Source organism: Brachypodium distachyon, chromosome 3 (assembly GCF_000005505.3).
Source record: "Brachypodium distachyon strain Bd21 chromosome 3, Brachypodium_distachyon_v3.0, whole genome shotgun sequence".
NCBI classification, from domain to species: Eukaryota; Viridiplantae; Streptophyta; class Magnoliopsida; order Poales; family Poaceae; genus Brachypodium; species Brachypodium distachyon.
The window spans coordinates 52,276,964-52,292,878 of record NC_016133.3 but is presented as its reverse complement, the minus strand read 5'-3'; the positions used below and the strand labels follow the sequence as shown (position 1 = coordinate 52,292,878).

Genomic DNA, 15,915 nt, shown 5'->3' with positions numbered 1-15,915 from the left:
TGTCCGGGTCAGGATTATATTGGTCAAAGATAGAAATGAGGAGAGGAGGGAAGGGTTTGGGGCCTCCGATCCGATGGCCTGCCCTAGCTTCCGTGCTTCTGGCCTGCTAAGTCAGTACTCCATGTTGGACCACTTTCAGATGTGGGCTAAACGGAAGAAGAAAAAAAACAGGGTAAATAATTTGGAGATGCTCACAAACACATAGGTACACCTCGCCTCTGAGCGCGAACACACGTATTCTCTTCTACTAACACTTTCGAGAAGATTGAGTCAACAGTTCTTGAGATTGATGAAGCTATACGCAACTCGTAGCTGATGCTGTGTCGGACAAGTCATTTTCCCTTGAAGTAGTAATATCGCCAATTAAACACCGGAAATAAATCCAGTCAAACACAAACTGGTTCCACCACAAGACTGAAAATAATACAGCTAAATGCAAACCAAACCAACTAAGTTATGCGGAACACGATAATAAAGTTAGAAGAGCAGCATGTGCTCCCTCCGTCCCATATTAAGCGCCGAAATATTACATGCATCTAAACGTATTTTAATATATAGATACGTCCATTTTTAGACAAATTTGAGTCACTTAATATGAAACGGAGGAGTACATAATAACAGAACCGCCAAGACAACTCGATTCTTGGTAAAAAAAACATCAATAGTCACTGCACAAGAACAAGCAACATACATTTACACCAGTGTCCCAATTACAACAGCTGCCTTGACATTTCTAAATTGGCTACACAAAATTAAATGAGAAACCTTCTACATCTTCTGATGAATACTAGTAACTGATTTATTTTTTCACGCCGCAATGCACATTCGCTACATCTCGAACTTGCCATTCCTATCAACGCCTGACAGTCAACATCAAGCACAGTTCAGCACTCTGAATGTTTATTCGCTGTTATCTCTCGGCAAGGCCAACTGGGATCGATATTGGAGATTGCTGATGCTCCGCGAAAGATGGAACCCCATTACTTATTACCTTAGCTAGCTGGTCAGAAGATCTATTGAGGCTATTTTGCTGTAGTAACTGAACAAGTGACAGAAATATGTCCATCCTAGTCACGTTCTTGTTTGCCTGCAAAGCCACCGTAATGTTAAATGGATAAAATAACTAAGCCAAGAAAATGATACTCCCTCCGATCCATAATAAATGTCGCTGATTTAGTACAAAGCGACACTAATTATGGATCGGAGGGAGTATGTCCATAAACATAGTCTTCTCTACCTCGACAAGAAATCGCGCCATTATCTTGCCATCACGGAGTTCCATCAGCCCCTTCAAGATTGTCAGTCCAAATCCACGTATGGTGTCTGCTATCTCTAGAAAAAAGCCCCGTTCCTCACATAGCATCTGTTGACCAGCAAAGAGAGCGTCTCAAATTTCTGCACTAATGTAAAATAAAACAGTAGGTCATCTCTCAACTATACCTCCACAAGCATTTGACCAGGTGGTGCAAGATCCTCTACAATTATTGGGCAAACCATAGTCTGTCCTGCAACCTCATAGGCCCACGTGGCACCACCATTGCTTGCAGCACTGGAGTTATCTTTCAAGACAACACCACTTGAGTTATCTCTCAAGACAGAACCACTATCCTTGCTGATCATCTTCACATAGTCACATGAATATAAGTCAGTACAACGAAATCAAGCAAGACTTGTTAATGTTTTGCATGGTTTATATGCATTCATCAGCATGACATACCTTGGGTTCATCGGCTTGCTTAATTTTCTCTGCATACTTTGTTACACCTTGTAGAAAAATCATGTGCTTGATTGTTCGGTCCAACAAAGCATCAATGCTACACTGTTGTGTACAATATAATACTCAGTAACTTTCTATCAGCCAAAACATAAACAAACATGGTGTGATCGGTAGGTATACCTTTGCACTGTTCGGGACTATCTCACGCAATTCCTTGACACGATCTTGTATCTGCTGCCGGTCCTTTGGTCTTGGCCGCGTGCTCTCACCTGGTCTAGCCCTTTTCTTTATAGCCTTTGCTCCCTCAGGATTCTTTACTTGTCCGACCATGGAATTTGCAGTGTTCAAACTGCAGCAATCATCCATAGATAAATTCGCCAGGGACACTGGGATTGCCTTTGATACTCCATTTGACATATTCTCAGATGTATGGCTGCTGGAAGGGAAGTTTGATGTCGGTACTTGTTCCTTGCACAATGAGTAAGAGTCTTGATGGGCATACCCTGGTAATTCACAGCCTGAGAAACAATCGGCTAATGGATCACTGCTAGCCACAGCAGGACTGGCACCAAGCAGTTCTTCAAGGGCAGATTCCGAAAACAACCCCCTCCCTTCAATTGATAACGGAGCACTTTTTGTCTGTTCTGTAACAGGGACTGTGGTAGTGGCACCGAAATGTGGAACATTTCCTGCTAATAGGACACTGTCATCCCACCAATCATGCGTGAGGGGATCGAATATCATACTTTCGAGCAAATTGCTATTTCCATTGTCCCCTTTTCTGCCACAATTTACCGTATCTACAGCAGTTTCTCCTAATGTTTCATTAGGCAATTCATGGACTGCACAATCAGTCTGAGATGTAAATCCATTGGCCTTGGCTTCTTGCATTAGGTTATTTTGAGCAATAGAGCTGTTGTTGTCAAATAACATGGGTTTCAGCTCATCACCCTCAGGAAAACAGGCTGAGAATGAGTTGTGGTAATTTGATAGTTTTTCACTTTGGGGATAATATCCTTGCTTGTTAGGTGCACATGACAGCTCATGCTCTATTCTTGGAAGATTGTTCAAACCGGAATAAGATGTGGTTGCACTTGCTAAACAAGAATCAGGCTGTTTACTATATTGAATCTGTAATTGATTTTCTGAACCAATATTGTGCTGCATCAAATTGCTGACATTATGAAATACTCTGACCGCATTTATTGACTTGGAGTTCACTGGCATGGCCACTATATGAGGATTTAGACCATTGCAACTTCCGAAGGAGGTGAAACCATTTGAAGAGCTCGGAGAATAATTGCTTGAACTACTAACTAAACTCCCAAGAGATTCTACGGCTACTGTGTTTTCAGGAAGTTTCTTGTTTTCCGGGTCAGCCTTGATAGGCACAAGACCTTCTGTGCTCAGAGAACTGAGTTGACATTGAGAATTATGAGGGAATTTACGGATATGTTTGGTTGAAGGATCCCATAAGATGCTTTCTCTTCCACTAAATGTACCTTTAACATGGTCCAGAAACTCTAAGCTCTCAGAAACCTGGTGGATGTGAAAATTTAAATTTTCATGAGAAAGTAGCAACTGTTATGTCGTGATGCATAATGGTATACTAGATTTACGGCAAGAAGGAAGTTTGCAGTACATATATCTAATAGCATCTGAAAAATTCTTAACTTACTGACATAGCAATCCAAGCAACAAATATTTCTAAAACATTCATTCTCTCAAGAATTGGCATCAGTCAAAAGATAGCAGCTTCCAACGAACTGATGAGAACAATTCATTTTAACAAATGAGCCAATGATACGACGGAGCAACCAATAGATTGATATCATGATGATGAAGGTTGAATTTGAGAAACTTATATACACTACCTTTTGTGTTGAGCCGAACTGTGCCACACCAAGTGTCGGGATAGGTATTACTGCAATAGTCTGTAGAGGATGTATCTTTTCAGTGACTAATTAATATATTTTTAATCAATAAGAAATAAGGCAAGTTCTGCCCAAATTAGCGTAAGAGCTAATGTTTTTGGAAAAGAAAAAGGTGAAATGACCTTTATTCCGCTTAGGAACTGATGTTGCCACCAAGTATAGCCCTACAAGAAGGTAATCTTCCGCTGTTAAAATAAGGAAAATTCTTATTTTCTGCAATAAACTAGTAAAGGAAGTATGGACATAAAGGGTGCACGAGTGAATTATGTTTTAATGTCCATGTGTTGTTTCTACTTAAAAACTCAGGCGCACTTATCAAAAGTTCGACACACATGAGCTCTCAGCCTAAACAGACTCTTTCGTAGTTATAATTTTTTGGAGAATCAGATTAGGTACTAGTTTTAGTGATATAAACTTGTAAGCACATCATTTCAAGGGAGACATGTGATCAGGGAACAGGAAATCTATACCTGAAATAAGCTTAGGTTGTCTGTGTTGCATGTCTGAACCAAATTAAAGAAAATGTCATCGGAAATCCATCGGCACTCCCCACTTGCTAGAGCTGATCCTATGATGCTGAAACACAGAAGAAGCAGTATTAGTAAGTGGAGCCAAGCATCTTAATGGAGCAGTAGAAATTCAAAATTAAAAAGGTTAAACAGTTGATGGGATACTGGTGGGTTAGTCATATATGTCAATCTCAAATATTCTTCAAAATCAATGTTAATAGCTACAGTAGCATTTTAGAATGCCTTAACAGGAAAATCTGTAGCAAATAATTGAGCGCTGTTGCGGTATTGAGCCACAAGTAGGCGCAAAATCGTTTAAAATATCAAGCACCAAGATACCATGCACAAGATCAATTGAATCGAGTGTTACAAAAGGTCATCGTGCCATACCCTTCTCCAACAACATGGACCTGATTAAGCATATTCTCAACAACTTTTCGGGCTTCATCTTCGCAGTGGCACTCTCCTATGGTGAGCAACCTTATATATGAAATAAAAGCATCAGTAAATTACAGTGTTATATTACAAATCAGCAGAGGTCTTAAAAAAACTATTTCGCAGGAAGGCTCAAATGTATTATGTTTACTGGATGTCTGGATCTAGGGAAAGTTGCTCTAAACTTTGCACCAGATGCAAGAGATCTTTACAGCAATAAGCAAAGAAACAGATAACAAAACAAAAAGGTCGATGATGGTAAACTTTTGGAGTGTGTCCAAAATTAAAAATAAGATAATCAGAAAAGATGCGACAAGCTTTACTGTCAATTTTGATAGGATTGCAAACTTATACTAATGCTTTGGCTAGGAAAGTTAGGAGAGAAAGCAACTTTGTACAGTCCATAAGGTAGAATTGGAGGCTAAAATAAAGAGTAAATTACGTCCCCTCAATTTCACGCGTTCGTGGAATCAGGACAGGCGATTCACTAAGGAAGCAAGCATCCCAGCACATCCTCTGTCCGAGCAAATCGCGTGAGAAGTAGGGATTACCTCGTAACATTCTCAAAAACAAGAGCACCAAGTAGTAGTTATTATACGGAGTAATATAAATAAATTTAAATAGTAGCAGTTGCTTTGCTACGGATTTGTGCACAAAAAAAAATCTCTACAGTATTCCTTACGTGCTTGGTGCTTACAGCTTACAGGAAGAGATTGGATAGCAACAAGAGGGCAGAACTGCTAGTGGGATATGCACTACTTCCTGCCAAAAGCAAGTTCTCGAAAGCTACGTATGTGTACTACCACTGTTGGGAGAATGCAAGATATGAGCATACAGAAACTACAGAGTTCGGATAACCTTTTCCTTTTAACCTCTATCAAAACGGGGTGGGGAGTCCAACTTGACCAGATGAAGAAAAAAAAAATGCAAATCCATGCTTGACATCCCAATGTACGCTTCGATTTTTCCATTTTTGGAGCAAACGACACTGTTACGCAAATCCGGTCTCGGGATCTCGCTCTTCTTGGGTGGAAAACCCCGAGAAAATAAACACTGCGGCGGTGTGAAGTCGGAGGAACAATTCCAACGAAATACAGATGATGTAGATCTATATACGACCACCAGCAACAGGTGCCTTCACTACTCACCTTGGGTCGCGACGGTCGGTGCTCCAGATCGCCGCATAGGACCATCCTCCGCCGCGGCAAAGCGCTCCCAGCGCCTCCGCCATCGACCGAGGCACGCGGCGGGAACCGAATCAATTAAGCTAGCGCGCGCAACAAAAAAGACGCCGCTCCGGGCAAAGGTGCAGCAGTTGGGCCGAGGAAGGAAAGTGTAATCGATCTAGGAGGAGCAGCAGGCAGGGAGAACAGCATGAGGGGAAGTGTAATCCAGGGGGAGCGCAAGGGGTTTAAGCACGGAGGGTGCCCTCCGATAAATAGCGGGAGACTGGCGGTAGGGGGCGGAGCGGCGGAGTCTTTCAACAAGTGGAGGGTGGAGCCGTGGCCGTGGAGAAACAGTCGCCTTGGCGGCTCTGATGCGTGGGTGGTTTCTTTCCTTTCTTCGCCGTTTTTCTCGTGTCTTCTGGAGGAGATCGCGAGCGAGAGGCCGGTGCCGCAGTGCGGGCAGGGTTTCGTACCTCTGCGGAATTAAGCGATGTCCGGATTTCGTTCAATCTGGGATTTAAATTCCTTCTTTTTTGACAGTCAATTTTCCGGCCGGCCGAAAAGCATCGTCTCCGAAAGAAGGCTATGAGATCAGCACGCAACATATACTGGTAACTAAATTAACAAGCGATATCCTCTGTCTAATCAGAGAGCGCACCACTAATACGTGTACTTATTTACGTCGTCCCACTACGCCACTGGCTCTTGTACAAAAGATTAATTGATTTGATGTCGACGGTCCACCTTGTCTCTTTCAGCAAGATAGGTTTCCTACCGAGATCAAGTGCCCTATAATCTATCTTTTCTTTAAATATTTTAATAGATATTCTTGGAACTAGCTGGTCTAAGTAGTAGCTAGCTAGCTTGGTGGCAAATTGTCCTAATCGCCGGCGTCATTTTCGTCACCCAGATCAGTAAAAAGGGTCATGCATACATGATGCATCTCCTCTAGCTCTCCCTCTCCGGCCCATAGCTTGTACGAACACCAACACCACCTACTATACCGGCCGGTGGTAAGCCAAGTCCGGGCATCCATCTATATATCTAGCGCATAATACAACAAATGCATCCACTAGCTAGAAAAAGAAACATCGGCTGCAATGCAAAAAGCCCATGCAATCGGAGGAATCTTGACTAACATGACCACTTTACTGAAGATCATAATGCATGCAGATGAGTATTTTCTACAACAAAAAATAATAATCCATGTAGGCAAAGGAGTACCAAATTAAGAGCGAGAATATATATATAAGAGACTAGGACCACATAAAGTTTTGTGTTGTGCACCGTTTGTTGGTAATTAACCCAATCATATGTGGGCACCTATGATTGAGTGGCTACCAAGAGAATATTTCTAGGGTTTCCGTTCTCCCTTTTCCCTTCTGTTTCCGATATGTCTGCAAGGTCATGATGGTTGTACGTACATTCTCGACATACCCCTATCCCATTCCGCCATCATCTCGCAGGTTGGTAACGCCAGAAGGAGGCCGGGACGCAGGACCCAAGCACTGTTCCTGCACGTTGTTACCCTCAATGCTCTGTGGACTATACTACATCGCTTTACCGAGCCGAGGCAGATCCAGTGCTCAGTTCCTAGCTTTGAAACGGAAACTCTGGAGAGATTTAGCAGTGTCGTGTAAATTTCAGATGAATTAGGTACTGTCACAGGTGGACAGTAGTGACTAGCTACAGTGTAGATAGGTAGGAGACTGAGAGAGGTCGATAGCTAGAGACTCTCAGGCTAGCTAGTACAAGACGCCTATATGATCCCATCATTCTTGGAATTAAGGCCCATAATTTTGTCTCCCGGGGCTTTCCAAGTATAGTCTGGCAAGTTCAATGACACTACACACAAAAATAAAGTGCTGCTTTTTGCCTGAGCTCTCATTTCCTTCCTTAGGACCCCCTCACTTTGTGAAAAGAAGAGATAGACCAGTAAAAAGTGTCTCTCTGTGGCATATGTAGAGTTAGTTTCTTCCACGAAAAATTTGATTGGCTTTTTTATTGAAATAATTTAGGATTGACTTCTTTCTTGCAATATTTAAGATCGATTGACTTAGTGCATATAATAGTCAGGAAATGGGGACTCCCTTTATATTTCACAAAGAAGAAGAAAAATGATATCTTGGACATTGATATTGGCTTCAGGATGTAATTTTGACCGCTAGTTCATATTGTACTAGGGCATATATAATACCCAACAAAATTATACAGTAATATTGTAGAAACACTTCCGACACAAACTTATACATATAATTTCCATGTATCAGTCTAAAAGTTCAAATGACATCGTATGTCAAGGTTTTGAACCGAAGTTATGTTTGTCCAAAGCATCACTTCTTTTGAACCGGAGGGAGTATATTGACTCAAATTTGCCCAAATGTGGATGTATCTATTTTTAAAAAACATTTAGATACATGTAATATTTCGACAACAATTTAGAATTGGAGTGAGTACCTCGGTGGCTTCCTCCGGGTGGATCTGTGCATACGACCATACAAGCAAGGACATCCATAGTGGGGGCAATTTTGATTCTAATAAATGCCTCTAAACAAGCTAGCTAGAGTGTAGCCATAAATAAATTGCAGCAGTGAGCATGAAGGACTACATGTGGTTCCGTTTCTACTCGCAAAAGAATAATTACGGGGTTTTTTTCTAGTCGGGGAAACATATTAATTACTCTCTACTTTTCAGTTTATAAGCTTTTTCCATGTATCTTAAAAGAGCGAATTCCAGTTTTTAACCCATCTAGAAAAATTGTGGCACATTTTAACCACATCTAATGAAAATGAATTAAAAAAAATTGACATGATTTTACCCCTTTTTAAGACTTTTAACTATCCTGACAATGGCCCCACAAAGCAGGCTTATGTGGCGCCTCCACATCTAAGGCGTATCTCCTAAATATTTACGCTTCGAACTCAAAATTTTGAACTAGAATCATACAAGTTTTAAATCTCAAAATTGTTTTTTGGGTGAAATTTTGTCTAAACTCAACAGATTTCGTAGAAACTAATGTAATTTATTCTAAAATTTTGATGACCTTTAAACTTTTAGGGTTGCAAAAATTTTAAACCCTAGTCGAAGCGTATTAAAGAGATATGTTTTGGAGTGGAGATGCTACGTAGGCCTGACATGGAGCCATTCTGTCAGGATCGATGACCGAAAATCTTAAAAGGGGGCTAACTATGTCAAAACTAAATGAGGTAAAAAGGAGAACTTTTTTGCTAAATGGGAAAGAATATGTCATAAACTTTCTTAGAGGAAGTAAAAATTGGAATTGGCTGATTTTAAAAATCCGTAAGGAACTAAGGACAGATACAATACTTACAACTTAATGATTGCTTAGCCTGTTACCCAGGCATGGAAGTCAAATTCTTACTCATATCATCGGTGCATTGTATGCGCTGAGGGGACCATGCAAATCTGTGGGTGTTATTCTACGTATATATCAAATCAAGTATAAGCACACATCTGTCTGATTTGGATCAGATATTGGACAGTATCATACGAGTAGTATTGTGTTCAACTAAAAGAGGAGAGCATTGTTTTCAATTTTTTTATAAAATGTTAATGATGGCAAGTGACGGTATTAATGTATCATGACATAGACTTGACACGATTTTGCAGGTGCCAAGCGACGGTACAATCGATACAGTTCAAAGTTGTAACCAATCAGCACAGTGCCTGGCGTACGCTTTTGCGCTGACCATGTGCTCTGTCCAGGCGTAGCCAGACAAGATGAAATCGGTGCAGTGATTATACATTGAGGATCGAGGCATATGCTAAGTCTATAACTTATTGCAAACCGCAGAAAACTACAGGCACGCATGATCACTACGTCCCAGGCACTGCGCATCATTCTCCATCTCATGGCTCCTGACGCACACAAAACGCAAGGAAATTATTACTCCCACTATGCCTCTCTGAACACACTACAATATGCGATTAAAAGCTTATATTGTTCACACTGCTGTATCAAAAAGAACAATACCGCATCAGCGGGCACAAATTAAACCACGTCGAAAATCCAACAGCGAGTAAAATCTTCGTAAAATCTTTGAATTAACATACGCCTTAGGAAGTCAATCCAACAGCGAGTAAGTTCGAGGCACCAAGCTTTCTCTTTTCCCTCTCACGTCAGTCAAATTAGAAAGCATCATGATCTCGCTCGCGAGATATATTCCGATCCGCGCCATATGCCCGACACCGACGCGCAGCGCGCGCGTACAACAAGCTGACAAACGCGCCGTTATTCGTCCCGTATCCCCATCGATTCATCGTCCTCCCCATCGAGAATTTAATGGCAACCAGCCCAGCGCGTCGCTGTCGATTATTACTCACACAAACCAAATTGGCAAACCACAGTTTACACGCACACGGCTGATAATAGAAGCGGGCGATCGATGCTACTAGTTCCCCTCCACAACCGGTGCGGTGTGCCTGTCCCGATGCCGTGGTGATCACGGTGTTAACAACCGACGTCTGTACTACGTGTTGTGTGTGTGCGTGCGCGCGCCAAGGTTCAAACATGTCGGCTCTCGATTGCACCGGAGACCTGGCTAGCTTAGACGGACGCGCCGGTGGTGATTCTGGTCCGCGGACTGTAGCGGTTGGAGTTTAGAGCGTCCCGGTAGGGATCACCAAGGTTCGACAGCTACGCGCTATAGATCGATGGATCCAGCAATAATTGCAGCTTAGCTCGATCCCGCCGCCGGCCCGGTTGTGCGATCGATCGATCGAGACCGCCGCGTTTGGATCGATCTTCCTCGACGGCGATGGAGTTCGGTGGCTATGCGTACAAGTAGCGGAACTGTAGTACTGTGACAGGGCGGGGATCGAGACTTGGAAGTTGGCACAGTGGTATACGCGCGCGCACGTCAGCTCAAACGGTACGTCCCGGAGTGTAGGGAGCTTTCACAGATTGCCTGTGGGCACGGGAATGATCATTGGATTAGAATTTACAAGGGCTTAATTAGGTTCGTTTCCCGGCCGTTCATGCTCGCTGGCCTGGGTCTCAACAGCTCTGCATGCCCACGGTCTTCGAGCGCGCCAGTTGCTTGAAGGACCACCACGAGGAAAAATGGACAGATCAAAAGAGAATGAAGCAACAGGGACAGAGCGAGAACTTTTGGCCGGGCCAGCTAGCCAGCAAGCCGGCTGGACCACCCCACCGAAAATTGGAGGATGGGTGCTAGGGATGGCAACAGGCTACGTACTGCGGATTTCGTCCCCGTGAAAGGCCTATGTTAATTCAAAAGTTTTTTCGTAGGAATTTTAAACGATTAAAATCCTGTAAAACAAATCCTACGTGGATCGTTTGATTCATAGAAGTGAGTCACATAGAAAAAATTGTCGATTCATTTCCAACGTGATACATGAAATTTTCCATCAACTCCAACCTCTTGGAAATAATCCTTCGTTTTCCTACAATGCAGTCAAACAAACTATGTTGAAAATAAAATCATGTAGTACGAATTAAGTTATACTGACATTGCAATCCTGTATTTTTTTTACTCCTATTTTTTTCTAACCCTGTGAACCAAAGAGGCCTAAAAGTTGTTTAGCGGTTTGCTAGCATCAAATCACACAAGAAATAGTTGCTTTTTTAAAAAAGTGAATAATGGGCAATATGCTCTATCGGTTATTCCGCTGCTTTTTTCGCGTTGACAATAAGAGTAGAGACCTATCCATAAACTCCACTTCTCGATGTCTGAATATTCCACATTTTTAAAGAAAAACGTGAGACTCCTGAAATATGTCAAAACATGACTTCTATTTCTAAAGCCCATAAAACTTTTTAGTTCTAAGTCGATGATCCTAGATGATTATTATTCCTGCTACTCACACAAATGTCTATGCAAAATTTAGCAACTTGTGTTTTCTCTTTTTCTTTGAGGAGCCTGGCTAACTATATTATTATTATTATTATTATTATTATTATTCCTGCCACTCACACAAAAATCTGTGCAATTTCAAGTTTTTAGAATTACCTAATTCCCGTGTGGCATAAAAATAACAAACCTGTTTTTTAGTGTAGGAAATGTGCAAGCAGAACAATTGCGTATATTTTTTTAACATATACGATCCAAGTGAGAAGCATATGAAAATGGTAGTAATAAAGTTTTCCACGACCTCGTAGGATGTTTGTGTCCTGTAACTTTATCATTTATGAAACTATTAATACCCGGCTACCTCGTTATGAAGTCACATGCTCATTGTATGGTGCATGGAATATATGCTATGTGGAAATTACTTAAATATCCGTATGTGGTTTAAGGAAGCTAGTTGATTGTCAATGGAATACAATATGAATATTGAAAAGACAGCCCGGGTACATTGATGATTGAAAGAAGTTGGGGTCATTGATTAGATTACAACCCTAGTTAGTGGAATTTAAACATGATCATGATGCATTACTCACAGGAGCGTGTTTCAGGTACCCACGGTTAAAAAATTTAATAGCATGTTGGTGGGCCAATCTGAATTCTATACGAAAACTAGTTTGAATTTCAAGATTTTAAATCAGGAATCTTATCTGCACAATCAGTATATGAATGTGTTTACTCATGACATCAGCTGTTTGCGGAATCATGAACGACACCACGAAAAAAGCAAAGAAATGAGAATATACAGTACCACCCTGAATTTTTCAACATGCCCCGGTATTTGTAAAGCTAAACAAACAGTTAAACAAATACTGCTGTCATCCAGATCTCAGCCTCTCAGGCAAATTTATGCGTGACGTTTTGCTGCTGCGGAGGATCTTTTTTTTTTTCTGATTGCGGAGGATGGTTCTAGTCACCGTAAATGACTCCTTGATGGCCAATCACGAACGGCGGAGAGGGTCCAGCAGCTGCGCTTTTGACCATGCCGCGGTCCTCGTCCGGCGCTCCGGCAAGCCATCCAGACGATTTCATTTCACCCATCACCGCCGCCTCGAACTTCGCGCCGGAGACACACATCACGTGCCTCCTTCTCCCGCAGGCCCGAACCGGCCACCGTCCTCGCCATCACACACTGCAGTACTAGTACCCAGTCTCTCGATCGGACATTCAGACGGGCAGACGCCAGACGGCCTTCCTCCCCCAGTTCCCCTGCCGCGGCCGGCGCCTGTCGGCCACCTGCCGCCCACCCGGGGAGCACGCTGCGCTGGCCAATCCGCGCGGTGGCATGCACAGCAGGCTAAGGGCGTACAATGGTCGATACTGTCTTATCTTATCCGTTTCACGCTCGATTAGAAAAGATAACAAAACATGTTATATAATAAGTTATCTATTTTATAATTAATGGGTAGATGATTAAAATTACTAAATAATTCTTAAGAAAAGATGAAATCTAGTACAATGGTAAATTTGACTTATCATTCATGTGAAGATATTATCTATTAATTAAAAAAAGTCTTGTGACTTTTTTCGTTTCTCTCTAGATTTTATTTAAGAAAAAACGGATATCGAGCTGAGTTGTCCCGCCGCTTTTATCGGTTGCCTGCGCGCGCGGCCTTTCGCACGGACGGGGCTGCGCGGACTGTTCACTTCCCTGTGCCCTTTGCCTCCTTTTCTAGGTGCAGTACGTTTCTGGCCCCGCCGGTGCGCGATCCCGGCATCATTGCGTTGCGTTGTTAACCTTTGGTTGGTTCTGTTACGTCCGGATCAGAGTACTGCGTCATTAACCTGTTTGGCTCAACATTACGGAGGAATGAGTGTGCTTGCCACCTTCTTCTTTTTCGAAGTTCATCTGCTGTATCGTACGTATGATTCCTGGTTTATATGTTCCGTTGCTAATCAATTCATCAAACATGTTCCAACGACGAGCCTCCCTGGAGGCGTACAACGTCTGCTTCTGCGGTACGATCCTGCGCCGTCTTCGAAAGGATTTAACTTCTGTTTTTTTTTTCATCTAAGACAGGTTTGACCAGTGGCACTCTTAAATTTTAGTCCAATCCTGCAGCATGCAGATCCACTTTTTTTGGCCGACGGCTCACAAAGGAAAAGAAAAGGAACCGCACCAAAAGGAATTTTCGGGCTAAAGCCCATTAAGAGAGATAAAAAGCCCACTTTAAATTCTATCATGAATATACATCCATCCACATCTGTAGTTCGAATGGGCTGGAAAAGTAGTGATTGTAGATTGTTGGGTCATAGGTAGCCGGCCCACTTAGGCACTTCCACTTAAAAGAGGCTAACGAGTAACGAGCCCACTGCGAACCGTGCACCGATACGAGAGCCAGAGATACCCAAGCCCCCTCTTGGGCCAGTGTTGGGCAAAGAATTCCACACCACAAAGCGCATGTCGCTAGATGTTTCGATGCTTCGTTTCTTCTTCGCTGACCAGTGACCACACACGAACAGAAATAAAAAAAAAACGAACAGAAAATTCTCCTATCCATGGCCGAGCAACTCTGCATGCATATTTTCCCGTAAAAAAGAACAATTCTGCCTACAATTTGACATTTTGTTAACAAAACTGGAGGGAAGGCTTGAGGCTTAAGGAGTTCTCGGTAGGAATATGGAAGTTTTTTTTTACATCCTGTACTGTAACGTGATTCTATGTCACCCCAAAGAGAAATCCACACGGTCAAACTATGCGCTCAGAGTTGTACAACGAGTCGAGCAGCGACTTGAGAAGTCGAGCTCGGCCTGAACGACGCTCTCAAAATTTTCCACGGATGTACAGGTACAGCCGTGCGGGGGTGAGACCGTCATCCGTAAGAGCACTTAGGTCACCTCCAGCGGAGCGACCTGTTTAGGCCAGCACGGCCCGTTTACGGGAAACGGACCAAATGCGCGGTCCAGCGGAACGACGTATTTGGACGGGCTTCCGAAAACCCACGGATGAACCGTTTGGGTCGACATGCTGGAGTTGCCCTTTGCTGCACGCGCACCGGCGGACGGGGGGAAGGCCAGATTCTGTCGCCGTCAAGCTGACGCCTGCTTCTGGATTTCCCCTGAACATCGTCGCGCGAAGCTACGTACGCATTTTGTCGTGCCACTTTTTTACCTGATAGGAGATTTGGCCTTTCAAGCAGAGCAGAGCACCACCGGTTTGGAGCGCGCTAGCATGGTAGTGTGTCTTTTTACACGTACGGCGATAAGTGCTCTCTCCCGCGCTCCCCAACCATCCGTCGATGCCGCGGCCCCTTTATTAGAGTTTAGCCCCAGCCATTAAAAAAAATCACGGACGTGGAAAGGCTGATTACATGCTTAGCCACATGATCATTGATTAGGTTCTGTGATGATCCATGTCCCCTTTCTTCTTTTCTTGGAACATACGAGATTGGTTCGGTAGTGTGATGACCTAATTTTACCATTCACAAGCAGGTTTTTCTCGAGGGAGTATCTGTGTAAATACTTAATAAATCATATATTACTCCGTGTAAATAAATCATATACTACACCGACATTAAAATAGCAGTGTCGCATCTGAATATATAGTTGTTATTTAGTAAATTTGTGAGGGATTTAATATATTTATGTGTTTACCGGAACAGGTATCTAGCTAAGCATAACATATAGTTTTCTATTTTGCGGGACATTAGCACTGTTAGTAACAAAGTAGCGTGTTTCTGCAAATTAGATCTTCTATAGCATGTTTTTGCAAATCAGATCTTTTACATTTGGTATTTACATTATGGAGCTCCCGCAGATGAGGTTGAAATTAACACCACTCAAATATACATGTGGACAAAATATCACATGAAGACCATGTTTAGAAGTTTCAAAAAAGAAAGCCTACTCCGTACTACTTACCAACACGTGATAAATATGAACTGAGTTTGGACTTCAAATTTACACACATTTATACCAATATATTAAAGTTGGTGGTGATGGTACAGGCGTTGCGCTACGTCACTTCACCGAAATTACGAATCTGTCATCGATGTCCCCACGTGTCTTTTAATCCCGGCTTCCGCAGTCCTTAAGCGCAGAAAAAAACACGTACTGCCAAAAAAAAAACAATAGAGCCCTCCTCTCCTACGAATCTCACCCCGACCCCCTGCCCGATCCGGATCTCGCCCGCCGCCGCTCTTGTCACCTCCACCAGCTCGTGCGCGTCGGCGGCGTCCGTGTGCGGAAGGCGGCTGCGGACTCGCGGCTCCGTCGCGCGCTCCGACCGCCGCCTCCACCGGCTCGTGCGCGCCGGTGGCTCCCCGC

At 43.0% G+C, this 15,915-nt stretch overlaps 1 protein-coding gene across 1 annotated transcript; it reads right to left on the bottom strand.

The window, feature by feature from the left end:
- Window positions 1-615: 615 nt before the first annotated feature.
- LOC100841229 (transcription factor EMB1444) lies at window positions 616-6,152 on the bottom strand. Its single transcript, XM_003570035.4, has 10 exons — window positions 5,744-6,152; window positions 4,551-4,640; window positions 4,122-4,227; window positions 3,774-3,815; window positions 3,592-3,651; window positions 1,898-3,256; window positions 1,718-1,819; window positions 1,441-1,620; window positions 1,238-1,363; window positions 616-1,087 (listed from the first exon to the last, which is right to left on the bottom strand). The coding sequence occupies exons 1-10, from the start codon at window positions 5,824-5,826 to the stop codon at window positions 911-913; spliced, it is 2,325 nt and encodes a 774-aa protein (XP_003570083.1). The 5' UTR covers window positions 5,827-6,152; the 3' UTR covers window positions 616-910.
- Window positions 6,153-15,915: the final 9,763 nt, after the last annotated feature.

What these genes read in the sequence shown, in the direction of transcription:
- LOC100841229 (XM_003570035.4), bottom strand. Translation starts at nt 5,826, where the DNA reads ATGGCGGAGGCGCTGGGAGCGCTTTGCCGCGGCGGAGGATGGTCCTAT. An exon ending in AGTTCCTAAGCGGAATAAAG is followed by an intron (nt 3,652 to 3,773) that starts GTCATTTCACCT and finishes CATCCTCTACAG; the next exon opens with ACTATTGCAGTAATACCTAT. An exon ending in TGGCGCGATTTCTTGTCGAG is followed by an intron (nt 1,088 to 1,237) that starts GTAGAGAAGACT and finishes GTGGCTTTGCAG; the next exon opens with GCAAACAAGAACGTGACTAG.